This window comes from Malaclemys terrapin, chromosome 4 (genome assembly GCF_027887155.1).
Source record: "Malaclemys terrapin pileata isolate rMalTer1 chromosome 4, rMalTer1.hap1, whole genome shotgun sequence".
Lineage (NCBI taxonomy): Eukaryota > Metazoa > Chordata > Testudines > Emydidae > Malaclemys > Malaclemys terrapin.
This window is the reverse complement of record NC_071508.1, coordinates 59,331,717-59,358,712: the sequence shown is the minus strand read 5'-3', so window position 1 is coordinate 59,358,712 and position 26,996 is coordinate 59,331,717. Positions and strand designations below refer to the sequence as shown.

General features: G+C 40.7%; 1 protein-coding gene across 2 annotated transcripts in view; it reads right to left on the bottom strand.

Annotated features, from left to right (window-relative positions):
• OVCH2 (ovochymase 2) overlaps positions 1-14,054 on the bottom strand; it is a 28,150-nt gene extending 14,096 nt beyond the window's left edge. For both annotated transcript variants that reach the window (XM_054025794.1, XM_054025795.1), the window contains exons 1-8: positions 13,964-14,054; positions 10,251-10,360; positions 9,422-9,513; positions 5,981-6,153; positions 4,195-4,290; positions 2,917-3,068; positions 1,975-2,170; positions 175-198 (exon numbers count right to left, since the gene is read on the bottom strand). In XM_054025794.1, coding sequence (XP_053881769.1) covers positions 175-198; positions 1,975-2,170; positions 2,917-3,068; positions 4,195-4,290; positions 5,981-6,153; positions 9,422-9,513; positions 10,251-10,360; positions 13,964-14,054 — 934 coding nt within the window. The remainder of the gene's footprint in view (positions 1-174; positions 199-1,974; positions 2,171-2,916; positions 3,069-4,194; positions 4,291-5,980; positions 6,154-9,421; positions 9,514-10,250; positions 10,361-13,963) is intronic.
• Between the last annotated feature and the right edge of the window lie 12,942 nt (positions 14,055-26,996).

The window sequence follows — 26,996 nt, the reverse complement described above, 5'->3', positions numbered from 1 at the left end:
CTGAGTAGAGACATAAGCATGAACTTAAACTTTAAACACATGCTCAAATGCTTTGCTGAAGCATAGTTTAATTGTTTACAAGATCATACCATAAATACGTATTTTCCCCCACCATAGCTAATGTAACAATTATAGAATTTTTATATCATTTGTGTAGAAGTTTAAAGAACTCACCTACAGAACTTTTCATTTTCAAATCTAATTTGGGGGAGGAAAAAAAGGGATTTTAGAGAAGCACATTCAGAGTCATGACAAATCTTCTGTACACTTTGCCTTTATCGGAATGAATAAGTTTGTAAAAACTACAGTGAATTTTAATCAGCCTTCTTTTTTCAATCAGAAATTGCTAACTCTGGGCCAGACTCTGCCACCTGGGCTTGTCTGCACATGAAAGTAATTCTGGAATAAGATGGGGGGCTGAATTTTAAAATAGGTATTCCAGAATAACTCCATATGTGGACACACTTATTCTGGAATAACAGCACTTTTTATCCATTTAGTTTAATCTATTTTCAAGTGGATTAAGCTAGTTCAGAAAAAGGCACTCATTCTGGAATAAGAAAGTGTGTCCACACACTAAATTATTCTGGAATACCTATTCCAGAATAACTCATATGCAGACAAGTCCTTAATTAAGTAGAGTAGCATCCTATTCTGAGTAGTCCCATTAAGTTGAATATGATTACTTGTGGAGTAAGGTACTGCTTAGCAGAACCTTGGGGGGCAGAATCTGGCTGGTAGTGTCATAAAAATGACATTCTGGGCCGGATACTCAGTTGTACTATAAGACCCTTGTACTGATCTGACATTGTGAAGGGGCCGTAAGGTGGGTGCAAATGGAATTTATGATATTTTATGGGCTGCTTCTAAAGCACCCCTTTTTATGCTGAGCTAGGTTATTTCCAAATAATTTAAGCAGAATAACCAAAATAAGTAATAAAGAAAAATAGTATATGAATAGGGCTGATAAAAAGTTTTCCACTCAAACCTTTTCTTGATGGAAAATTGGAATTTCAATTAAATGAAAATCTGCATGGAAAGCAGGTGCTTTCCTCAAGACATTTCAATTTTTCATTGGAAACCAAAACCCTGAAAACAAAATGTTTGTTTTTTTATTTGATTTCAGTTTTTTATATTTCAGTTTTTCAACCAGAAGTTGAAACTTTCCAGTGACATTTTCACTAAACTTTTTTTTTTAATTTGTTTAAATATTTTGTGGAAAAAAACATTTTCCAGCCAGTACATGTGAATCTCAGCTATTGCATATTTGTCTCCACTCATACTCCCACAATCCTTGATCCCATTTAAAGAAAATAGCCCAAATTTGAAGAAAATATTAGCTCAACTTATAACTGCTCTTTGAGTAAAATTCACCCTTGTGTAGAGTGACAGCAAAAAGCCTATGCACCATTTAAGTCATCATCCCCATTAATTTAGAAGTGGTGAATAATCTTCATGCTGACCCTCTGCAAAAGAGTGAATTTCATCCTGTGTGCACAGCGAGGGAACATGTGAGAGAGGTGGAGAACTCATGCGAGTATGGACGTCTCCATACAGTTACAACGCCTGACCCAGCACAGCTCACTCAGGAAAAGCTCCCATTGACTTCAAGAAGTGCAGGTTTGGGCCCAAGAGATCACCAATATTCTGCTGTAAATGAATGAAAATGTAAATGAATGAAAGTTCCATTTTAACACACTAACTGAATTCAATCCTTGAAACTCAATGGTTGTCCAAGTCAAAGATAAAATAAAATGATAATATAATAGTCACCATTTGCAACAGTTCTAAACAATGACCTTTCTATTCGATCAGCAATCAGAGTGCTGTCCAGCTAGACACAATGAAATCCATAATAGTTATTTGCTATGAAGCAAAGCTTAAAAAAGAAAAGAAAAATTTGGAGCCATGAAGCACACACCAGGAAGTCATTACTCCTACATATTATTAAAGTATTTGTGGAAGTTTTATTACCAGTATTGACGTTTTCTTGAATCCAGGAGAGCACCTTACGGAGATCTGTGAAAACCCCAGGCGATCCTCTCTGATCATACTTTTTCCTCATGTTATCATTCCAGCTCCGAGCACATCCCATACCCCAGGAGGTCACCCCAGCTAGAGTCCAGGCACCATGCTTACGCCTACACAAAAGAGGGCCTCCAGAATCACCCTATAATAAAGGTAACCCATCTTAATATAAAGCATGTATGTGACTAAGCAAGTATGAACTCCCACTGGATGATTCCAGAAAAAAATCCAGCTGTATTTTGTACAGGAGTAATCCCCCTTCTATTTTAGGGCATGTCCCTTTAAGACAACCAAGGAAATAAGACTGTGCCTCCACAGCTGGGCTTGCTGTATTTAGTCAGGATCATTGTGGGAGGGAGGAAAAAACAGATAGACAAACATGTTCCCTGCCTCCACGATGCATGTCCACATTTTTAGTGCCAGAGTGGGTTGAGTTATGGCCTTAGCACAGGACTGAAGCGAGGAACTCTTGAATTCTAGGTTCTGGTTCTGACACTGACTCCCCTCTGTGTCATTTAACTTCCACATCTCAGTTTTTTCTTCTTGATAGTCAGAGCACCACTTTGTTACTTACCTCCCTGGAGTATTATGAGGCTTCATTAGTTAATGCTTATGAAGTGAAGTGTTATTGCACTGGGACATGTTCCAAAAGGCTAACCTGAAAGGTTCTCCAAGCCCTAAGTAATTTCGAGGAACCCATACCACAAGGGATGTGAGAATAAAATGGAGTGAAGTCATAAGTGGATTATACTGGCCATCCTTGAAGAGTTAAAAATATCAAATGGATTACACCGCCTATCGTATTATAGAGTATGTCTATTCACTCAAACACAGACACACACAAATGTGAGTTACAGCATGGTCTGCAAGGCTATCTGTTCCACCAACCTGGCATGCATCCTTTCCTCCATCTGGAAATCCAGCACACATTAAAGTGTCTCCTCGGATCGGATTCCGTAAGGTTGACAAAGCTCTAGAACATTCCTTGTGGCCTATGATTGGCAAGTCTACTTCATGCAAGACCTGAGGGAGGATTCCATCTAAAAAAGAAGATTAAAGAAAAAAATAAGGAAACTAGTTTGCTAGACATACTGAAAGGTGAACTGAAAGTTCAGTGGATAATGATAGTTTTTGTTTGTTTTTTTGGTGAAGTTTCATCTTCTAAACGTTGTATTTTGAGAACCAGCCATTGTGTATATGAATGTGTGAAGTTTTATGTGGGTGTATATATTTCTATTCAAATATGGATCTTTGGCTGCATAAAATTTCAACTGTCTTGATTTGAAAATGTAGGCCCCTATCCAGTAGTGACATCTGTGCAGGCACTGGGATCTGCCCATGCAGAGGCCATTGCAGGATAGGAGCCTTAGAAAACATGTTTTCATTAAAGAGAGACCACTTAAAACAAAAATTAGCTTGTTTTCCCCCAAAAAAGTCCTGTTTTCATGCAAAACCTCCCCCAGACTTTTTCACCCTATGAAATTGGATCATTTTTGTAACTATGAAATACAACTCCTGATGTCAAGATTTTCATATATACCACAGATGTATTTTGAGTTTGTTATAAAACCCTTATTGATACATATAGAAAGAAACTCAGTCCACCTTTACAGAAAGAGCAAAACTATTCCACCCTCAGACAGTTGAACTAAAAGAAAAGTCCAAATGTTCAAAATAAACTACTTGGATATGTAGTAGGACTCGAGTTTATACCACCTGCTTCCATAACCTCCTTTGGCAAACTACAGATTTCTGTAATACATTCAGGGTGAAATTTACTCTTGTGCACAGTGTAGAGGGGCCACATAAAGCCATTGTACCACTTAAGCCCTGTTTTGAGGTTCCAATTCTGATTCATAGCTGCTGTTTTCTTCCTGGCCCACTTGTGGCCTAGATGCCTAAATTGGCTGTGTTCTGACTTTCAGATACAAGCTGACCCAACCTAATATGTTACAAAACTGAAGAGTCAGAAAAATGTACAAGGCTTTGCATTAGAATCCCAGTTAAAGGAACTCTCTCTCTCTCTCTCACACACACACTTTACACCATTTGTCTGGTCTGTAGATCTGATGGGCTGCACAAACCGCTAAACATCTAAATAGAAAAGAAAATAAAGGAGCTTTTAAGCAATACTAAGAAAATTAAAACGTTACTTCAGTGGCTTACTCTCTTTTAGACGGCCCCAACCACAAGTGGTACAAACATCTCCTGGATCAAACTTTTCACCCACATCAGGAAGGCAGGCTGGCAAAACTGATGAACCTACCATGAATATATATGGAATTTCTTATTAAACATTTGAAAGAAGAGCTTAAGAACATAAACTTTGTTTTACTTCTCAACTAATCCTTTAAATAAAACAGCACTGTAGTTTATTGTGAAATCTATCAGAAGGTTAATCTGAAAAAGACACCTGTTACAGGCTGCTGGAAATTCATTCATGCCCTCAGAGTATGATAACCAATGCCTGTTTTTCAAAGCAGCTCTGAGGAGGTTATCTTCTTTCCTGGTGCTTTATTGGATGAATGTATTCTTTTAACTTGAGAATTCATTGGTTCATTGTGTTGCCATTTGTTAGACCAGATTAAATCATAGGTATTATAGACCCAGGCCCTCAGATCCTCAAATATCCATCTATAATAATCTAAATTTTCCTATTAAAAAAATAATCTGGTCCTCATGGTTTCAAAGGAAACCATGCAAATGTGAACCAAGTGTAAACAACACAGTAATGCATGCCCAGAGCCAGCTCCAGGGTTTTGGCCGTCCCAAGCAGCCAAAAAAAAAAAAAAAAAAAAGCCGCGATCGCGATCTGCGGCGGCAATTCGGCGGGAGATCCTTCGCTCCCAGGCGGAGTGAGGGACCGTCCGCCGAATTGCCACCGAATACCTGCACATGTCGCCCCTCTCCGGAGCGGCTGCCCCAAGCACTTGCTTGACAAGCTGGTGCCTGGAGCCAACCCTGCGCGTGCCTGAGTCTACAGAGAACCTGAAACAATAGATCAGAGAGAGAACTGGCTCATGCATTTCAATGTGGTGTTAAAACCAAGACACACTGCTCCAGAGGGCACTGTCAACACTACTCCAGGAGACATCCCTGTGTAAGATGAGAGAGTGCAGTGGGCCCAGCTCGCCAACCCTGACTGCTGGAGTAAGTACTGAAAGAATGAATGCAAGTTGCTGTCCCTGCCTCTGTTTCCTACTCCCAAATGGAGGTGGGTCCAGGCTGTCACTACTGGGGTTACAAAGAACTCCATGTCCTTCCTCTGCCTCTATGGGAAGGAGAGGGGAACGCCAATCACCTCTACTGAAAGTGGTTAGTGGGGTGATGACATGGTAGCAGGGCCATAGAAATGGCCCATGTTATGTCTAGGGCCATAGATGCTGGAATTAGGGGTGCTACCGCACCCCCGGCTTGACATGGTTTCCATTATATACAGGGTTTACAGTTTCAGCACCCCCTCTATAGACAGTGGTGCTGGAACAATTTGTAGAGTCCTGAATTGCCTTAATCTGGCCCTGCTGGAACACACTGGGAGTGCCACTCTGTGGACACACAAACATAATTTCTTTTCAACACAAGCATTTCAGTTAAATACTTAGGGCCAAATTCTAACACCTGTACTCCCAATGAGTAATACCCTATTCTTCAAGGTTCTGCTCCATGTTAATAAGTCTATTCAACTGAGTTATTTTTCTGACTTGCCTCCAGACCTTTAATTACTCTTTCTCCAAAACACAAAGGCCATGCACATTGATGTGTTCTTTTTTTCTCTGTCTCCATTATGCTGCATATATTATGGTATAATTATTGTTTCTGTGAAGAAATGCATTTAAAATTATGCATAAACTATTTCTTCTTAGGAGTTATGCTTTAACAAGAATGTTTAACAGGGAGGTCTGTGAGCTTGATACTTATAATTGCAAACTATTGTATAGAATTGTGGCCTTACTAAAGTTGAAAGCACCATCCAGCTTCACAAGGGCAATATCATAATTCATTGGTCTTTTGGGGTTGAAATTTGGGTGTTTAATGATGGCTTTAACTGGTAGTGTCTGCTCTCCTTCATCCACGAGACTTAAATCATGTTCTCCGGCAGTGATGTTCAGGTAATCGCGTAAGTGTCTGTAGGGTAGAAAGTAAACGTTTAAAGAGTAAAAGTAGAAAAATATGACAATGAAAAATACAGGCATTCTTAGGTATGTCTGTACTGCAATCAGGTGTGATTGCAGCATGTGCACACTTCCAAGCTAGCTTTACTTTAGGTAGCAGTAAAGCATGGACTTCAGCATGGGCTAGCTGTCTGAGTAAATACCCAGCATCCTGAGTGGGCTTGTACAGCCCAGGCTGAGGACCGTGCTGTTGCAGATTGACTGCTGTTGGTATTGAAAATACCTGAGCTAACTTTAATCCAGCTATGTCTACACATGCTGCAGTCACACCTCCAATTGCAATGTCGACATCCCCTCAGTCTTTATAACATACAACTTTGATAAGGACTGCCATTATGTAGCACTTCCCATTCACAGATCTTAAAGCACTTTACAAACATTAATAGATTATCCTCACAACACCCATGTGAAGTAAGCAAAGATGGGGAAACTGAGGCACACAGTAGTGACTTGCTCAAGCAAAACAGCAAGTCAGTGGCAGACCCAGGAACTTCCTTATTCCTAGCCCAGTGCTCTCAACATTAGATCATGATTTTTTTTCAGATGGGAAAACTAAGGCACAGAGAAATTAACCTGTGACTTCCCCAAGATCATCCAGTGAGTCAGTGGCAGAATCGGGACTAGAACCCAGATCACAATATTCCCAGTGCTGTGTCCTAACAGTAAGGGTGAAATTCACCACTGTGCAGAGGAAAGCACTGCCTACACACTATTTAAGTCCCATTTGGACTCTATTGTGAGGACATAAATGCCATTAAGTGGTATATCATCCCAGTGCTGGCTCTCTGCATAGAAGTGGATTCCATCCTAGATCTCACTGAAATTAGCAATGCAGTACAGTTATTACACAAAACTACTGCATACTTCAGTAGTTAGGAAGTGCTGGTTTTCTATAGAGAAATTCAGTTTTCATCTCCTTATGCTGGGATGTACAAAGGTGCCTAAAGGAGTTAGGTGCCAATTCTGTGGAAAGTTAGCACCTAACTCCCTTAGATGCCTCTGAAAATCCCAGCCTAATTTGTTAAAATTATTTACAGGTAGTAACCAGACAAGGCATTTTCTTATTAACGTTCAAAACTGAACCCCCATCCCTTTGATGAATCTGCTCAATAATACGAGTCATTCCTAAATTTTTAAAACTAACTGTTATACATTGATAAGCATCCTTAGCTTTCTGATTTCTTAATGAAAGTGCTACTTCATAGGGCTCAAGCCAAGGGACAGAAACTGAGGCTAATTCAGCTCCTACCTCTCCCCTCAGCTCCGCTCCCTGCTGTGGGATCTTTAATTACCAGGTGTGACCCAGGGGCCCCTTGATGCTAACTGGCAGAGGACACAGGGAGCATATACATTTTTACAGGGATCCCTTGATTTGGATAGATTCATAATAGTTCACCGAAAGGTAGTATGTAAGGTCTCTACCGAGAGCCAGTAGCTCATAATCATCATTGTGACATGTATGGATAGATAATCAAGGAGTTATGTATTTATACTGAAAATTATGTTCTTAAGGTCTTGGAGGCAGGTCACCAGGAGGTGACATACTTCCTGCCTGAAAGGAACATTTCTGAGGTAACAGACATTTATCTCCCTGTTTGGCCATTTGGGTAGTGTATATTGTATGCCTCACAATGTATGCCTATTTGCATTCTCAGCTAAGAGCTAAGTAAGGCTGTGAAAAAACACCCCCCTGAGCGACAAAAGTTTTAGCGCTGAAAAGCGCCAGTATAGACAGCGCTTTATCACCGGGAGCATGGCTCCCGGCAATAAAGCTACCACCCCTTGCTCGGGGTGGTTATTTTTATCGCCAGGAGAGCTCTGACCCAGCAATAAAGCGTGACTACACTGCCCATGTCACAGCGCTGCCACGGCCACGCTGTAACGAGGGCAGTATAGACATACCCTAAGACTGCAAAAATCAACAAGAGGAAACAAAGAGCAGTGGAATTCCCTACTTATGAATAAAAGACTAAGGGTTGTTCTGGTATATCTTGGAGTGCAAAGGAACATACTAGGTCTGTCACCTAGGAGACAAGCTGACAGCATGCTTGTCTCAGAGAAGGCCACAGCCAAGCTGGGCTGTAAAGTGCTGCAAGGATTTTGGGTGCTCAATACTCTACAAGACATAATTATATGTAGGCTCTAGAATGTGTGTTATTTTATATAACCATTTGTTTCCAATACTTCTCTTTGGTACTACCCGAAGTGCTTTGTTAAATAACCTCATTCTTGATTTCACAATACACATATCTAAGCGCTGTGTGTTAGGTGGAGTGGTGATCTGAGGAGGAACTGGCAAGCTGGAGTATGCTGCTTCTTTGGAAGCAGCGAATCTGTGACTATTGCAAGTATGCAGTCAGTGGACCAGAGCTAGACACTCCAGAGAGATGCTTGGTGGGCTCAAGGGTTGGAGTGTGCCAGTCGCTAATCTATAGAGTGACAATGGAGCCTGCAAGGCTTAAAGAGGAGAAAGTGCTGGTGTTGCCCATGGAAATGGGGAACTGACCTACAACAAGGCTTCCTCATGCTAAGGGCAGGTTGTAGCGAGACGCCTCATAACCCTAGGCTCCCCCAGGATGTGTCATACCATGGGAGGCTAGGTCAAGGGTATCAATCATTGCTAATTGCAAAGAGACTCTCCAGCAGCAGTGCACTCCCTGGTGCTATAATGGGACCTGGTTTGTACTCAGAGGTAAGAGTGCCACCCACTGAGTCTCTAGCTCTCTTCCATTAGCACCCTGGATTTTATTGGACATCTTTCATCCAGCAAGATTCCAGTTTTTGTTAAGATCTGTTTCTTTTGAAGAGCCTGATCCTGCATTTCAAAATTCCCGGTTATTTCACTGGAAGTTTGTGGCATGCAATGAGGCAGGATTGAGCCCTTAGTGTCTTGCTGCTTCTAAGTAACCTTTACAGAAGTATTACACTCCATTGGTATTACTGGATGTACATTCCCACCCCTGAACAACATAGCTGCTCCTTACTACTCTTTGGGTCTATTTTCCTCTTTTAAATTGCTTGTGAACTTTTCTGAGGTCTTTTCCCCACACTCACACACCCCACCCGCCCAATAAAAATTCAATTTGCAACCAGTATTTTTCAGATGGAAAGGTTATTGGGGTCTGTAAACAATTTCCACAAACAAATGCCATAGCGCAAGCTCTTTTACTAGCAATGCTTTTCTTCACTTGCAGCCCTGTAGTGAAATTTCTCATCCATACCTGTCTAAAACACAGTGAGCTGCCGTGACCACCCATTGAGCAGAAACAATGGTGCCTCCACAGAAATGCCTTTGCCATCGTTTCAAGGAAACCTGCATCATAAAGAATGCCTTTCATGTAAAAATCTGTACATCTGAGAGAGAGCATTCTCAAAGCCTTCAGCATATTACAGTTAACACTGCTTAAGAAAATTCAACAATACTTCTTGGCATTTGGGTGGGGTTTGGTGTCCTCAGCTCTTAGAACTCCCATTGAACCCCAGTAGGGTGTCTAGTTTTATCTCCAAACAATTTTGTGACAGGAGTACAAATTATATATATTTCACAGAGGTAAAAGACTGACATATTCAGCAGGGGACTGGGTTGTTTAGACTATATATTACTGATCCTAATTCAGACAGGTTGCCAGAAGCCTTCACAGCTGTTTGGTGTCCTGTGTGAAATGAGTTTGCGGTCTCAGACCACCAAACAGTACAAGGCACCACCCTCTTCCCAGTCACTACGTTCTCCGGTGGTATGTGATGGTTCTTTTACTTTCCAAACAAATTCACCCATCCCTATTTATAACAGACCAGCTACAGACTCCCTTTAAGATCCAATAATAAACATAACAAAAGTTTCTAGGAACTTGGAGAGAGTGGAAATTATTCCTGCCTTCTGTCTGCTTCACTGCTCTTGCTAAAAGCAGCAGCATGGAACTCAACAATAGAGCAACAGATGTGCCAATGAGCACAAAGTAGCCCTGCCTTGCTGCTTTTGTTACATCTATGAAAAGTTGGGCCTTTGTTCCCAAAGTGGCACTGGATAAAACCGCATTCCCTTGTGCTAACCTGCCACGGATGCGAGCCTTGTTTCACCTGGTTCCCACCAACAATGCGAGTGAGGTGGTTGAAATTATTCCATGGCTTCATTTCATGTGGCTTCTGTCCACACCTAGAATCTGAACAGTACCAATACCAAATCAAACAAAAGAAAAGAAAGAAAGAAAATGAGCTTGTGTGCATCATTCTGTTCTTGACTCTCTAGCATCAAAGATTTCAACACCAACAAGCATGCAGACATTCAGAGGTAGAATCAAGTAGGAGACATATAAGGGCCCAATCCTGTAGTCCTCTCATACAGTCAACTCTCACTGAACACTCATTAATGTGCTTGGTCTCTATAGGATCAGGAATAATTCTGTGTTTCCTCATTGCCTTTTTATTCTGGATCTAAAATACTGCAGCTGCACCACTGTAGCGCTTCAGTGAAGTCGCTACCTATGCCGACAGGAGAGCCTCTCCTGTCGGTGTAGGTAACCCACCTCTCCTAGAAGTGGTACCTAGGTTTATGGGAGAATTCTCCTGTTGACCTAGTGCTCTCTACACCAGGAGTTAGATCGGTTTAACTGCATCGCTTAGGAGTGTGGATTTTCCCCCTAATGTCCTAGTGTAGACCAGACCTAATGTCCTAGTTTTTTGTACCTGCACAGTCAGAAAGAAACTTCAGCCTTCAAGGTGATAAAAGCTGCTCCAGTGCTGCATTTCTCCAGCCCTGCGTTGAAGCACTCACACATCCAGGGAACAGTTTTGATATGTTCTAATGTGTCATGGGACACTGATATTGTGAGATGTCTGTTTGCTCTGCTCTGTGTTTCTGAGTAGTGTCATCAGCTTCCTTCACTTTGGGAGGGGAGGGCGGATCTGTATTTTTTTTTTTACACTATGAAGCCATTTTTAGGCTTCCCCATCTTTTCCTCCAATAGCTGCACTCCCTGTTTTTCAGATTATAAACATTTTATGGGGTAGAAGGAAGATGGGGACTCATTTCTACACCCCGTGAGACAAAGTGAACCCATCTTCAAGCCTGATCCTGCAATCAGTTTCACACTGGTGGACTACTTCACCTGTCCAGAGCCTTATTGACTTCAGTGGGACTCTGCTGAAATGCAGGAGTGCAGCTCAGGCCGCAGGACTAGGGTCTCAGTATTTGTCTTGCATTCTTGTATTTGCCACCAGCAAAGTGCACTTTATTAGCTAATTAATGGAGGGAAGCAGTGGAGCAAAAGTCTGACAGAATTGGTTTAACCTGCAATTGGTGTCATCGCTTACAGAATCATAGAAATGTGGGGCTGGAAGGGACCCCGAGAAGTCATCTAGTTCAGCCACCCCTGTGCTGAAGCAGGACCATGTAAACCTAGTGCATCCCTGACGGGTGTGTGCCCCCTCATGTAAAACCAGCTCTACCTCTAAGTACTTCATGCAACAGACCAGTGACTCACCCCACTGCTATATGTTCTGAGATCTGAAGGCAATCACTAATGTAGAGAATCTGTTTTAGTCCAGCCAAGAACAACTGTTTACATACTTCAGGTGCTCTCCAGTTGGGTGTTCTCATGTTTTATTTTTACTAATATGACTTTTTTTCTACCATGAACAAATATTAGGAGGCAAACAAGGAAAAATATATTTAGGAACACTTAAACCCCCTTTAAACTGAAATCCCCTTTTATATAAATTTTGGGAATGAATCACTGTTCCACTAACACCCCTCAATTATTGGACCATGCATTTAGCCAAACTTTTTCACATCCTTCAAAATATTTCGGACAAATGGGGTTGACCTACCCACTACATAGGCTTTGATAATCAACAATTGATGGGTGGACTTTTCAAAAGCATTCAGCACTGGCCTAACTAACTCTGCTCCCACTGAAGTCAATACCAGTGCTACTCAGCTCGGCTCTCTGAGGCAGAGATATATTTATATTTTTTAAATGTGTGGTACAGAAAAACATTTACAGCAATAATACTGAGTTTATAGCAAAGCTAAATGCAATCCTTCCAACTTCAGTAATTACTTGCAATCTGTATTAATGAAAAGGGCATTGTTTTGAAGCATTTTCCAAACCCAGCATATTACCCATAATTCCCATTTTTGCTTTTCTATTTGAAACTGTGTGAAAATCTTCAGTGAAGTCAAAAAAGTCTCCAGAGCACTTAACAGACCATGTATATAGGGTTTTCTCACCTATTTCTGCAATGCAAACACTTGTGTGGCAGAATGCTACAGTAATAAGATGTGCCATTATTTAGGATACCAAGAGTAGCTGGCCGTGTTTGTAATAAAATGCTCCAGGGACACTTTTGACTTCAATGTGCATGAAAACATTAAAATAAAACAACAACAACAGTGGAACTATGGGTAATTTGCTGGATTTGAGCAATGTAACTCCAAAATTTCCCTTTTCACTAGTTCAGCTTTGCAAGCATCTGCCAGAACTGGATGGTTTGCTACAAGCTTTGGCACTCCACCACCAATAAATCTTAATCCCATTGCTATCAGAATATTTTGTCTACACACACACACACACACACACACACACATTTTACAAAACAACAATTATATTGCTGCCTCAGTGAGTCAAGCCTGAAATTTAATTTACCCTTTTGCACAAGTGAAGTTGAGATCACAAAAAAATACAATTGGCCTGATTCTGATCTCAGATGGATTTACTGCATTGGAGTTTCTCTGGATTCTCAGACTGTAATTGAAATCAGACCCAGGCATATTTTTGCATTATACAATAAGAGACTGATGGAAATCCACAACATGACTGTTAACACTTCTAATAATGATTGCCATATTCCTAAACCAAACAGCAATTAAAAAATCATGAAGTGTGATTAAATTGGACACAGTTGTGAAAACAATCCAGATTAGTCATTATATTTCTACCCGGTGTGGCTGGAGAGACATTTCCAACAGTGGCTTGTGTCTTGACACCCATATAAAAAGTGAAACAAATAATCTACATAAATGAAATAATTAGGAATATTCAGGATTTTTTTTTTCAAAATTGGTCCAAATGGACTACACTCTGGGATTTTAAAATACAAGACAATTTAAAAGAGGAGCTAGTCCAAGTCATTTCATTTCAACTGAAGTAAAGACTTTGGGTTGGTAACATACAATTGGCATCAAAATAACGACATCGGTTTTAATCCACAGCTTTTGTTATTTTGGTGCAAACCTGTGAAGGTCTTATTTTGATTTAGTTCAGCTTGTTAAAGGAAGAATTAAGCTAAATTGAAAAAAAAAAAAAACGTTTATTCTCACGTGTCCACTCATAGACATGCAGTTACACAACAAAAGGAGTGGATTAAACCTCATACTGTAGACCAGCGGTTTTCAAACTTTTTGAGCTGAGCCCCCCACTTTGAGTTACAATTTTTGGTTGCGTTCCCCCCTCAACCACACAAAAAGAGATTAGTCACAGGGTGGAGGTGGCGTTCCCTCTCCGAGCCCTGCCACGCCGGGCTGAAGCCTGAGCTGAAGCCCAAGCCACCTGGCGTTGCCGCTCGTCACCCTACTGTCCCTCTGTGTCCCTTTAGGGGGGCACACCCAACAGTTTGAAAACCTCTGCTGTGGACGGACATGACCTAGGTCAGATTCTCAACTGGTATAAATTAGTGTAACTCCTTTACTTCTATGGAGCTAGATGGTGTAAAAATCTGAGAAGCTGGGCTTTTGCCTTTAGAAAGTGATTAAATTTTGATCCTACCTTTTTGTAGACTCAGTGGCACGGAGTTTCCTTCTCTAAGACAAACTATCCCAATCATGAATAAAAGCACCTCGCCTAGGGCTACTGGCATTTTGAGGCTGTAAGTGACCAAGTAAAGATGGGAAGAGTTTTTATAGGGGGAAAAGAAAATAACGCTGTGGGAGACCAGCAATTGACTAATTAAAGTGGAGGTTACTCATTAATCCAGCCATAAAGCGTTTACTGGGCACAACTAAATGTTCCAAATTTAACCAAGCATGATACCTTCATAAACCTAAAGTTACTGAGGTCTTTGTTGCTAAATATTTTCTGAATTCTCACAGAAAAAATAAACAGCTAATTCAAGAAAATGGCAGAACCGTAAATTATTGCATGCTCCCCTAGCTGATATCTAGCTAATACAGTACACATATAATAGCATCACACCAGAGAAAACCAATTGGTTGTAATTCTAGGTCACTACAGTTTTCACAGTTCTTATTGCTGGCGTATGTGAAGTTCACTTACTGTATTTTACATGTTAGCCAACACAGCAGACCTGAGAAATATATTGACTATGTGTTCAAGCTGTACAAGACACAAAATAAAGACTGTCCCTGACTCAAAGAGCCTATGTGTAAAATTTTCAAAAGTGCAGAATCAAAGTCCTATTTTCAAAGAGACATAGGCACCTAAGGGCCAGATTTTTAAAGGTATTTTGGTGTTGTTCAACTCAGCATTACCAGGTCTAATTGATATAGATGACAAGGTCCCATTTTCAAAAGTGACCTTGACACTTAGGAGAGAGAGAAGGTGGGTGAGATAATCTCTACTATACTGGAAACAACATGGCTCCAGCACTGCAAAACAAACTTGACACTTAAGAGACTCTTTGATAGTCAATGGGACTTAGGCTCCTAATTCTTGAAGTACTTTTGACTCACAATGACACAAGATCCTAAATGTTGATCTCATTTTCAAAAGTGACTTCAGTACTTAGGAACCTAAGTCCCACTGACTTTCAAGGAGACTCCTAAGTGCCAATGTCAATTTTGAAAATGGGACTTAGGGCATTGCAACATGCCTAAATATCCTTAAAAACTCGGACCTTTGGACCTGAAGTCTCACAGGAACCTAAGTCTCATTGTGAGTCAAAGTGTCTAAGTCATTCTTGAAAATGGGATTTAGGCTCCTAAACCATTTTGCTGCTTTTGAAAATTTTGTACTAAGGAGCCTAAACAAGACAGAGTAGACAGGTTGCACTGGGAAGCCTAGAAAAGAGAATGCATCACCATTTATTCTTTTTTTTTTTTTTTTTTTTGGCTCATTAAATTATAGTCTGGTTTGAAATATTTGGAACAAAATAACAGATTTTACCAAAATATCAGTATAGTGAAAGTGAACGTGTATGAAATAAATAAGGGCCAAAATTAGGTATCATCACAGTTTGTGTTATCACTGAAGAAGATAAATAATCCTAGGAAATCTGAAAGACACAAATAAAGCTACAAATCTTATCTAAACTGGGAGAAAAGATGTACTCTTACAATGATCACTAACAGATTGTAAAATCTTATTGCAGTCAGGGCAAAGTTGTAGTTTTACCTCAGTTTAGCTCATAAACGTAAATCCTAGGCTCTCTCAGCTGTCAGGTTGTAAAGGACGCCATTTTCCCTAGTGTAACCATACCCACAAAAACCAAAAGGCAATAGCACAGGGTGTACATTAAAGTCTGAGACAAGATATGAGATGAACAATACGTATGTATTTCTATATATCTAGCTATCTAAAATCTTGAGCAAATTCAGAGTCCACCGAAATACACATATCCACACAGGCTCTGAAAAATGACATAACTCCACACTGCAAACAGATAATGTGCTCATTTTTTTTCCTTTACAAGAAACAAAAAGGACATTTCATTACTAAGATTATGATTACCATTTTGATAGGGGCACATATATTTTCTTTCATTCATTCATGCTCTGAAAAAAAATAATTCCCCACTGATCACAGAAATATGATTTTGCCTGTTAGCCTCTAAATCTCTTCTGAACATATTCTCATGTGTAGTGCACATGCCACTTTCTAATCAGCCATTAATTTCACAGTAGCACACTCCAAACTTCACCGCTTCAGCATTGACCACTCGATCCATTATTCTGTTATAGATTCTTGCCATTTGCTTCCTTTCATCAGTCGCAAGGTGATAGCAGATGACACCCTGATCTGAATGCCTGTTTTTCAACCAAGCTCAACTGTATACAGATCTTATCCTAGAAACACCCTTGAGCAGCTGTTCTTCTGCTGAAAAAAGACCCCGTTTCCTTGCTGGTCCTGAGGGCTGCCTTTTTCTGACTGCTCGTACCTGCTTTGCGAAGTAAAGAATAAAAATCAACTGCATATAATGAAGAGGTCACTGAGTAGTCCATCACAGTGACATCTGTCAGGATCACAAAGTCTAACAACTACAGTGTAACTACTTATTTTTCCATACGTCACTGAGCCTGACATATCTATTTCTCATTGGTAATATAACATATTCACACTGTGTCACTTACAATAAGAATAAGCAGTCAGCTCGTTTGGAATTTAGAATACAGAGAGGAAACACTTACTGTGCAGTGACCTAGGAGATCCAAGGGGAAAGGCACAGAACAGCATGTACTATACACTCTGTCTCTTGTCTAGGACAACAAAAGAGGAGCATAGGCTCTTGCCTTCTCTAACTGCTCTTTGTTCTCTTCCTCCACCGCCTATTTATCTTTGCCCTGCTGCACACTGAATAAGATGCAATAGCTAGTGTGACCAGATGTCCCGATTTTATATGGACAGTCCCGATTTTTGGGTCTTTTTCTTATATAGGTTCCTATTTCCCCCCACCCACTGTCCTGATTTTTCACACTTGCTGTCTGGTCGCCCTAGCAATAGTAGCTCCAAGCAAAGGCACTGATAATCCCATCCTCATTCTCCATTGCTTGGCTGCTGTTGCTCCCATACCTTGCAACCTTGGCAATCAGCACCACATGTCTCATTCCATACAGACTAGACGTGGGCCAGAACAGAAACCCTGAATTTGAGCATCCTCTTCTAGGTGTTCAGAATCCAAACCCAGATCTAGATCTGTATTTTCCAAATGGTCACTATATTTATAATAGGTCAAACCAAACCCTTGAATCCAAAAGCCCAGGAACTGTGGGATGTTTGAAATCCAGGTCTGGATTTAACAGCTTGAGCCCATCGCTAATCCCAGTATTGCAGTGCTGGCCAATGCCTGACTGCCTGTCCTGTCACTTTTCCAGCTGTATATTTAATTTTCAGATATTATAAACAACTTTGCATTCCATTGTACTTCAAATGCACCAGGGCCTTGCTTCCTCTCTCTCAGATTATCACACAAACACCACACTTACCAGTAAGAATAGGCAAAGAAGATGGAAAATCCCTGTCTTTAGAACTGAATCTTATTCAGTTGAAGCCTAAACACTTTAATATTACAAAATTTGAAACAACTCTGGTTGTTTTGCAGAAGAACAAAAAAATACTCGAAACTTTCATTACATAGCCGCTAAAGTCAAATGGCAATGGGCAATTGTCTTTATTTGATCACTGCTTGAGCAAGCGGTTATTTGTTTCAGTGGCATAAAGATTTGGACGCAAGCAAAGGCAGGGCCCCAATTTGCGGACATCAGAGTGGCAGAAAGATCAGAGGCTGTGATTTGCCTCCCATTTTATCCCACTACCAGAAAAGGACAATGGGTATGGAGTTCGCCTCACTTCCTATCCAACACAAATGATTAGGTGGTGAGTATGCTCACCCTTTGGTCTTACTGCCACAGGACAAAAAACAAAACAAAGACACCCCAAGCAGTTAATTTACAATCAGTTCCAATGCTGGAGGGTATTTAGGCTGCTAGATGTCTCACGGGAAATACTTTTAAATGAGCAAAACATTTTTACAATGAGCTAAAGCTTTTAAAAGGTCACCTAGTCACACTTGTTAAATTGCTCATGAGAGATCATTGGCAAGAATTGCAAGTTTTAATGGTTCGACAAAATTAACAATTGAATGTAGTCTATACAACATATGGTTTCATGCCTTGAAAGGTTCATAAAACGTGGAACTCCACTAAGTCACTCATTCATAGATATTACAATTTCATTACACTTGTAAATCCAACTCTTCTTATTTGAAAGGAATTCAATTTAGGATGATTTAGACAGAGCTGCCCCTGGAATTTAATTCGCTAGGGCCGGATTTTCCTCTCATTCCAGTTTCACCCCAGTGTAACTCTACTGATTTCAAACTGAGGGCTTGTCTACACTGGCACTTTACAGCACTGCAACTTTCGCGCTCAAGGATGTGAAAAAACACCCCCAAGCGCTGCAAGTTTCAGCGCTGTAAAGCATCAGTGTAGACAGTGCATCAGCGCTGGGAGTGCGGTGGAGGTGGTTTGTGTGGTTTTTTTTTGTTTTGTTTTGTTTTTTAATAAAGAGTGCTGGGAGAGCTCTCTCCCAATGCTCTGCTGTGAGTACATAAGCCATGTTGAAGCGTTGCCGCAGCAGCACTTTAACGTTGCCAACGTAGACTAGCCCGGAGTTACTCCTGATTTGCACCTGTATAATTTAGAGGGGACTCAAGTTTGTCCAAAAGAAATAGCTGCAGCTATTACATAATATTTACCAAAGAATATAAAAAGGTTGGTTTTACAGCTTCTGTCATTGACTACACACAACGAAAGAGGCCCTTAATAAAATAAAAGCACATCTGCAATTTCAATAGGCTAGTTTCCTCTTTTAGAGAACATGTACCGTACAACATCTGAGAAATGTTGATCTTTCATCCACTTACATAACCAGACAGTCCTTACCATATTTCAGTGATTTATTTATAGGAGGGGGAGTCAAGGAAATTCCCTCTTGAAACTATCCAATCTTTGGCCGTAAATGTTCAGTAACTTTCCAGCCAAGAAATGTACTTTCCCCCTATATATTTAGTTGTGGGTTGTGTTATCATTTGCTAAGTATATTAAGACATGCAATTTAACTCCATCCATGGCTTGGAGATATTTATATAATTTAGTCCCCACCTCTAGGAAATTTACAAATAAATCACTGCTGTAGTTATGCTGTTTCAGGCAAGAATATAGGGCCTGATCCAAAGTCAATTGAAGTCAGTGGGAGTCACTCCATTTGGATCTGACCCATAGTTGTGTTCTACATTTTCTCTTTACTTTTTTTGGGAGGTTTAGTTTTAATTTATTATACATAACAGTGAACTTCGGCCCTCAGCAAGTGGGTGCAATTCTCACGGACTTCAGTGGCAATTGCATCCACTTATGCCAGGGCTGAATTTTGTCCACCTGGATTTTATATTATATCACTTCTAGTGTCACAGAGAAGAGTGGAGGAGACACAGAAATTATAACAGCTGCAGACTCCGTGACACACTTTGTGAGGAACCAGGACTGGGATCCTAAGATGTTGATTGACACTACTAATGATTAAAATAATCATAATGTTGAGTCTGAACTTTTGATGAGCTTAAACTTAACCCAGACTTGATGTCTCTGTCTGAACTTTTAACCAAAGCTCTGACCTGCGAACTACTCATGACACCCCCCTCCCCTTAAGTAGCCATCTCCCCTTTTCTCTTTCTGAATTTACATTTTAACCTGTTTTATCCTATAGAATCTTGATTATGCATGACCATTATGATCTGTTAATCACTTTGTTTACTTCTGTGTATAAATATTGATGCTCACCCCTAATAAACTTGCCACACTTACTCTGAAGCCTTTCAAGCTAAGGATAGTGTGAGCCCGTTGATCAACGAATTGGTGTCTGGTCTCTGACAGATTGTGAGCCCCATACCAACTCTGCACGAACTCGGGTGCTGGAGAGGTGAGTGAGGACTTGCTTTTTTACCTAACAATAACAACTGTGACATATTGAAACCATGCTCCACATAGTGTATATGGCAGGACTACTGAAGTACCCTTTACTAGTTGGTTGAATAATCCACCAGATAGGGTGCAGTTTGAACTGACTCCAAAGTATGTACAGTAAGTAGCAGAGAGGCTGGTGACATAAAAAAGGGAGTGGGTGAAAATGACCATAAAATGTATGATCAGTGGTAATTTATAGCAGTGGGTCAAGATCAGAGTATATAGGATTATAATGGAACAGGCTCAAGCCTACCTACTCTAAGCACTCTCCAGAGATTAATTGTAACCTGGAATATCCTCCTACCACGTGAGGACAACAATTGCAAAACATCAGAGCAGAATCCATAATGTTCAAGATTTTCAGATTGTAAGGCCAACAGGGGCCCTTCTGATTATATAGTATGACCTGTATAATACAGGTGATAGACTTTCACCCAGCAATTCCAGTGTCAAGCCTGTGACTTCTGGTTAAGTTAGAGATGTTTGACAGTTTAGGTTCATAGATAGAACTAGGTACATATTGCCAAAACGATTTGTGGACAGTTTTTCAGATGGGAACTGGGAATTTGAACTGAGTATTTGCAATCCTTTTTATTCATTTTCCACAAACACTCATACCCATGACTTTTAAACTGCAAGGATGTTTCTGGAAAGTGAAAGTCTCGCTGATGCTCAGGCAACTACATATTTGGGCAAAACCTGGTGTCAGAAGTGTTTGTCAAGTACCACTTTGAAATCTCTTTGATTTCCCTTTGTCTGTTAGTAAGAATTTTAATCATCCAATTAAGAACCACCACCAATGACTTAAATGACCAATAACATGCCATGAATAACAAATGGCAATAGTTGAAAATTCACTTCAGGCAAATAGTTTCCAAACAACCTGTGAGATGTATATTCACACAGAGCATCCATTTAACTATTTGAAATCCCCCACCTTTTGTTTTGGTGGGGTCCACTTGTTTCTTGTGATGGAATTGGTAACTGCTTTCAAAGGAGGCTGAAAGTCTTTATTTGCTTTAATTAGAACCCTTTGGAATGCTACAGCTTAAATTTCTTAGTTCTGTCAATAACTCATACACACTTACTAAAGGGATCCATAACTTTTAACAGTGTCTTTCATCTTTAACCTTTACTACTGTTTGCTATTGTGCCCCCCCAGTTACTACATGTGGCATTCAGAATGGGCATAGATGTGTTAAGTGAGTGCTTCTGCAAAGAACCATCAAAAAACCCTATGAACTGAACATCTCAGGAACCATAAGGAGAAAGGTCATAGTGCATTTTTCTCTTCCTGGTTGTTCATATACTAGCACATATTTTCAGTCTATTGTGTATTAACAAAAATTGAGAAGCCCTATGTTAAACCATGGAGACCACATCTTCACAGCTTGTCCTACTGGCCCCCTCTCCTCCCACCCAAGATCCCACATGTGATTGCAAAATATCTCTACTCCAATTACCATCGCTTACAAAGAAAAGTAAGGGAGTGAAGTACTGGCCTCACTGAAGTCAACAGGAATTTTGCCATTGACTTTAGTGAGGCCAGGATTTCACCCAAAGTGTTTAGACATTTTAACTTTAACATAATAACCACTTTGTCCTTCTTGAAAATAATTGATGACTCGTACGGCCTCCTTTGGTTCTTCATTTAATCTCTCCCTCCCATCTTCTTTGTTCCTGTCCTCCCTTATTCCTCTATACCGGCTTCCTGCTCCCCTTCTTTCCCACTCTGTACCTTCTGTCCGGTGCATGGTTTACCTGGCATGTATTACCTTGCCACCTGCTCCTCCTCCATATGCAACCTGATTATCTGGCTCCTTTCTCTCATGCTCCCCCTGCACATGCTGTCAGAAGCCTGGTCCCATTCACCACTGGACACTGCCTCTCCTACAAGGAGTTTGCTCACTAGCAGTTGCTGGCTCCCCTTCCTCTCCCACTAGCAGTGGTGGTGCTTCTGCTCCCTGAGGCCATGTCTATGCCAGAAATATCTGGATATTAACACCAGGCTAGGGGCCAAGAGGGACTCCTTGATGTGTCTTTTGCTTTGTACACAACAATAATATGAAGGAACCACACACAAGTGGGGTCCAAATTGGTATGTTTACTGAATATACACAATGTGAGGTTCAGCTACATATGCACACTGCTATTCTGACAGGGCTCTGGAGACTCCTAAAATATAGAACACGGTGAGCGTCACTAGGGCTCACCAACTATATTAAGAGATAATACCATATTCCTATTCACCAACTCCTCTTTCTGACCATAGCAACAGGTCCTAATACAGGCAGTAGGCAGGCTCCTTCTTGTTTAGCCTCAGATCGATTGCTTACTCACAATGAAGAGCTTTAGAGCCTTTAGAAGAACCTGGAAACAAGAAGCAGGTACCAGCATCGTGTGAGCTGCCTGCTCTCTGCAGATTCCCAGGCAAGTGCTCTTCAGTTTGAGAATCACTGCATGAGAGCATTTAGCTATTGAAATGTGTGTTTAGCACTTTATCTTTGATCTGAAATAGTTCACTCTACCTTATCTAATGTGGGGTACATGAAGTGGAATGCAGAACAAGATCTGAGAGTACTGCATTGTGGTGCAATGACAGAACATTTCCATTCATCTGTTCCTATTTATAACAATAATGTGCTTTTCACCTGGGTCTATTGTACCAAATTTCTTAAAGAAACTCATACTGTAGGAAATAAGTTTCTTATGGAGGGAGTGTTGCCTAGTGGTCAGAAAGGGTAACTGGGAGCCAACTGTTATGGGTTCTATTCCCTCTCTGCCAATTATTTATTATGTGGTTCTGGGCAAATTGCAGCATTCGTATGCCTCAATTTAATCCTCTGGAATATGGGAACAATAACACTTACCAGCCTGACAGGAGTTGCAAGGTTTACTTTGTTAATTCTTACAATGGTACTTGGAAATCCCTGGATGAAAACCAGGAAGGTTTTTTTTTGTTTTTGTTTTTGTTTTTTTTTAAGTAAGGCCCCTTTGACAGCATTAAAGAAGCCTTAAAATGGGAGTAAATGTAAATTAAAGTTAGTCGTAAGTCTCTTTTTACACTGCCAGAAAAGACTAAAGTGGCCTTAGTGTAATTGAGAATCTGCACCCATACACATACACACACACACACACCCATATACATGTACACATGCAAACACGCACACAGCAAGTATTATTTAAGCCCAAAGGCAAATTTTCTTGGACTGAGACTGCTTGCTAAAGACTTGGTTCATTCACCAGTTCCTCCCCCACTACCATTGTGCTCCCACTATCGCCTTCTATGTAAACTGAAAGGGCTAATGTTCTTGCTTCACATGGCAACATTTAGTTATGCTTTATTGCTTCCAATTAATTAAAGGAAGGAGGCAGACGGAGATAAAATTAGAAATGCTGATGTCTAACAGTGTTTTCTCCCTTTAAGTTCTTATGCTGACCTTCAGAGCACAGAAACGGTACAGTGGCAAGACAACTGGCTCCGTATTCAAAGGGGTGTGTGCTTGCAATAAACACACACAGAAATTCCATCGGCACCACTTAGGACTTTTGTCCCAAGGCTTTCAACTTTCAAAGCTAGCTTCCAAAATTGCAACAAGATCAAATTTGCTTGCACAAACGGTGGTGCAATTTTCGAAGCCAGCTTTGAAAATTCCACTACCCGTGAATAGAGGGCTAGCAGGGATAATACTCCTTCCCAACTTCACTCTTTTGGGACCACTTTGATTTTTCCTGGTCTCCAGTGAATTTCTGTTACTGCTGAGCTAGCATGACTTACTCTATTAGGACAGATATGTGCTTCTCTATGACAAATATCAGAGTGAGCTATACTTTGAAATAGTTTATATTTGAAGCTGTTTTTCTTACCAGTACTGATTTTACCCTTAAGGTTAAAAAACAACAACCACCCATACACACATCCTTCTATCACAGAAAGGTGACCAGTGTCAACAAATGCAGAGTAGTTGCAAACACTATGAACAGTACAAGCGTTTTGAGACTGACAAAGACCAAAGACTTTCTTTGGGTTAGAAACTGCCCCTAGATTTTCTGCACAACTGAATAATGAAACAGGTAATAACTTGCACTTATCTACTTCCTTCCTTTCATTTGAACATTTTAAAAAGTGCTTCACAGCCAGGCAGTGCCCCAGCATGGAGATCCAGCGGCATGAGCATGCTGGGCAGCTCCCACCTGCTTCATGTCTGCTAGCTCTCGGCTGGAGGCGACGGTTTTCAAACTATGGGGCACATGACTCCACATGTCCTCCACGCCACCTCATTTTTCCACCCTGGGTGGCTGCCCCACTCACTCTGCCCTGGTTACAGTCCTGACACTCATGTTACACCGGTGTCGTTGACTATACAAGGTAGCACAGAATCAGGCCTCATGTTTCCAGTTAGTTTCTCTGCTGTTTTGCATTAAGTTAATTGCTGTCCCATATTTCACACATTTATCATTCTCTGAGCTCTGCAATGCTTATTATCCTACACATACAGAAGACTCTGAAACTGCTTTGCCAGTTAGAAGCTGAATAACATTTTTTTTTTAAACTTATTTTACACCATACTCGTGACAGGGAAAAATCACTGCTATAATTTCACTGGTTTAGCAGAACAGACATCTATCAGCCAAGCTTAGTAGAAAAAATATGTTAGCTTCATGGACAGTGTGTACCACAATAGTTCTGAATATGAGAATCACAGAGCTATGACATTTCCATTATAAACACATAAAGAGGGCAGTTTTCTAAGGCAACTGGACAGTGAACTCTCCCTGCCAAGAACATCCTTTACTCAGTTTTCTAGACATATGTTTCTCCTCTTACCCTCTTGATGGCTCTCATGAGAAGGATTCTGAGGAAGTGATATTGCTGCTTTCTATAAATGTTTCATCCAGATCATGCACAGCTGTGGACATTTTCTCTCTGGGCCTAATCCTGTCAGAGGCCAAGTGCACTCAGGGATTCAAAGGTTCTCAGCACCTTGCATGATCAAACCCTTCTCTGACAACTGGGAAGATCAAAATGAATGTCTTTTCAAAATACTGACTTGAGAAGAAATATTACATGCTCTCAATTACTTGTTTCTTCTCCTGGTTTTGTAACATCAAGGGAGAATCAGCAAGTCATTCTTATGCGCAATTTTACGAGAGTCAGGCAAAGGAGGACCATGGAACATGTTCTCTTCTTGAGCATTCCCTCCTAGGACTGTTCTAAGAGGATATTCTACCCGTGATTTCACAGCTCACAAGTTTGGATTGTGCCAGCACATTTATTTCTACTGAAGCTCAAAACAATTCCAAAGAGGAGCAATTTCTGCTGACGCACAAGTCTACTTAGATATTATACACAAATTTATACACATATTTATATTATACACATAAATTGCACATGCCTCCATCTAGCCAAATCAATGGGCGACACATTCATGGTTCTACATAAAAATCTAACAATGTGATTATTTTGATTGCTATGATTTTTCATACTCCATGCTGAATGTGTTTAGAATTTAGTTTAATGTATGACTAGACTGGGGGAAAGAATCTACAATCCTAAACTGCTGAGTAATATACTCATAATAGCAGATGTTCTCCATACTCTGCCTTAGGCAGACACAGCAGCCAGTTAAATTATTGCATTTTTGCTTGGAAAGGTACTGAAACTGTCTATGCTAACAACTATGCTGCTGCTCCAGTGCAAATGATATGTGTGCCCAGTAGCACACCACCAGCCTCCAGGCCCATACATCAGCAAGCTGATATGCATGGACTGTACTCCAGGTGCACATCAAGATCTTGGTAACAATTATTTTGTTTTTGCACAACCCATTTATAAATATGTCACTGCTGGCAGCCTCATACAGAGATCCAGGTAGGACAGAGTCCAACCAGCCCTATCACAGCTACTGGACCTATCAAACTGGCTCAGGATTACAGAGTGAGGAAGTGTTAAACCAATCAGTGCATTCTCTCCTAGGCAGTCAACAGTGAATCATTTTAGCTATGGCAGGAAGCTGGCATGCAACCAAGGACTATTTGCTCTTGGCTATGCTTGGTCTCCATGGCCAAATAACTCTTACTACCTAGGACCACTGCTAAAAGGCAATCAGTAGATGGAAGAATCAGACCACAGCCACAATGGACAGAGATTAGCATCATCTTTTGGGATTAATGCAGGTTTGCAGCCATCAGTTGAGGTAAGGTTTTGTAGAGGCTAAAAGGGATGATGCAAGATAATTACAATGTCCACATGGAAAAGTGATACAGAGCAATATTAAAAACTGAGTATTATGATCATAGTGTTGCCCCTTTTCAACTCTAATGGCTACTCAATGTTCAGGGTCTGAGGATGTTCTAGTTGTAAGTGAAAATTGATGGAGTCTGGTATTCGCTTTGATGCAATATTGTCTATTTACAAGAAATGCACAAATTTCTGCTTCACTGAATGCAGGAGAAATGAAGAACAAAGGGAGCCTCTTTAGCCAACAAACCCAGAAGCTTTCTCTAGCTTTTTTCAGGGTCATAGCTACTGCTTGCTTGGCCTTCTTGTCTTTTGTCTCTGCTTCTCTCTCTGTTCCAGTTTCTGAGAGTGTTGCCCCCTCTCTCTCACTCCCCCCTCCCCCCCCGAAAAAAAGCCTTATATCCACTCAGTCCAACCCCCCTGGGTGTTTTTTCAAAGCCAGCTTTGAAAAGTCCACTACCTGTGGATAGAGAGCTAACAGGGATAATACTCCTTCCCAACTTCAGTCTTTTGGGACTACTCCGATTTTTCTTGATCTCCCGTGAATTTCTGTTACTTCTGAGCTAGCATGACTTATTCTTTTAGGACAGACGTGCTTCTCTATGACAAATATCAGAGTGAGCTATACTTTGAAATAGTTTATATTTGAAGCTGTTTTTCTTACCAGTACTGATTTTACCCTTAAGGTTTAAAAAACCAACAACCCCCACACATATCCTTCTATCACAGAAAGATGACCAACATCAACAATGCAGAGTGCCCATGCCTATGGGGGATGGGCGGGGGGGGGGGGGAGAAGACTTCTTATTGACTCATCCTGAAAGTTGTGTTAATTAAAGAGTCTGTCCTCACCCAGTCTCAAAAT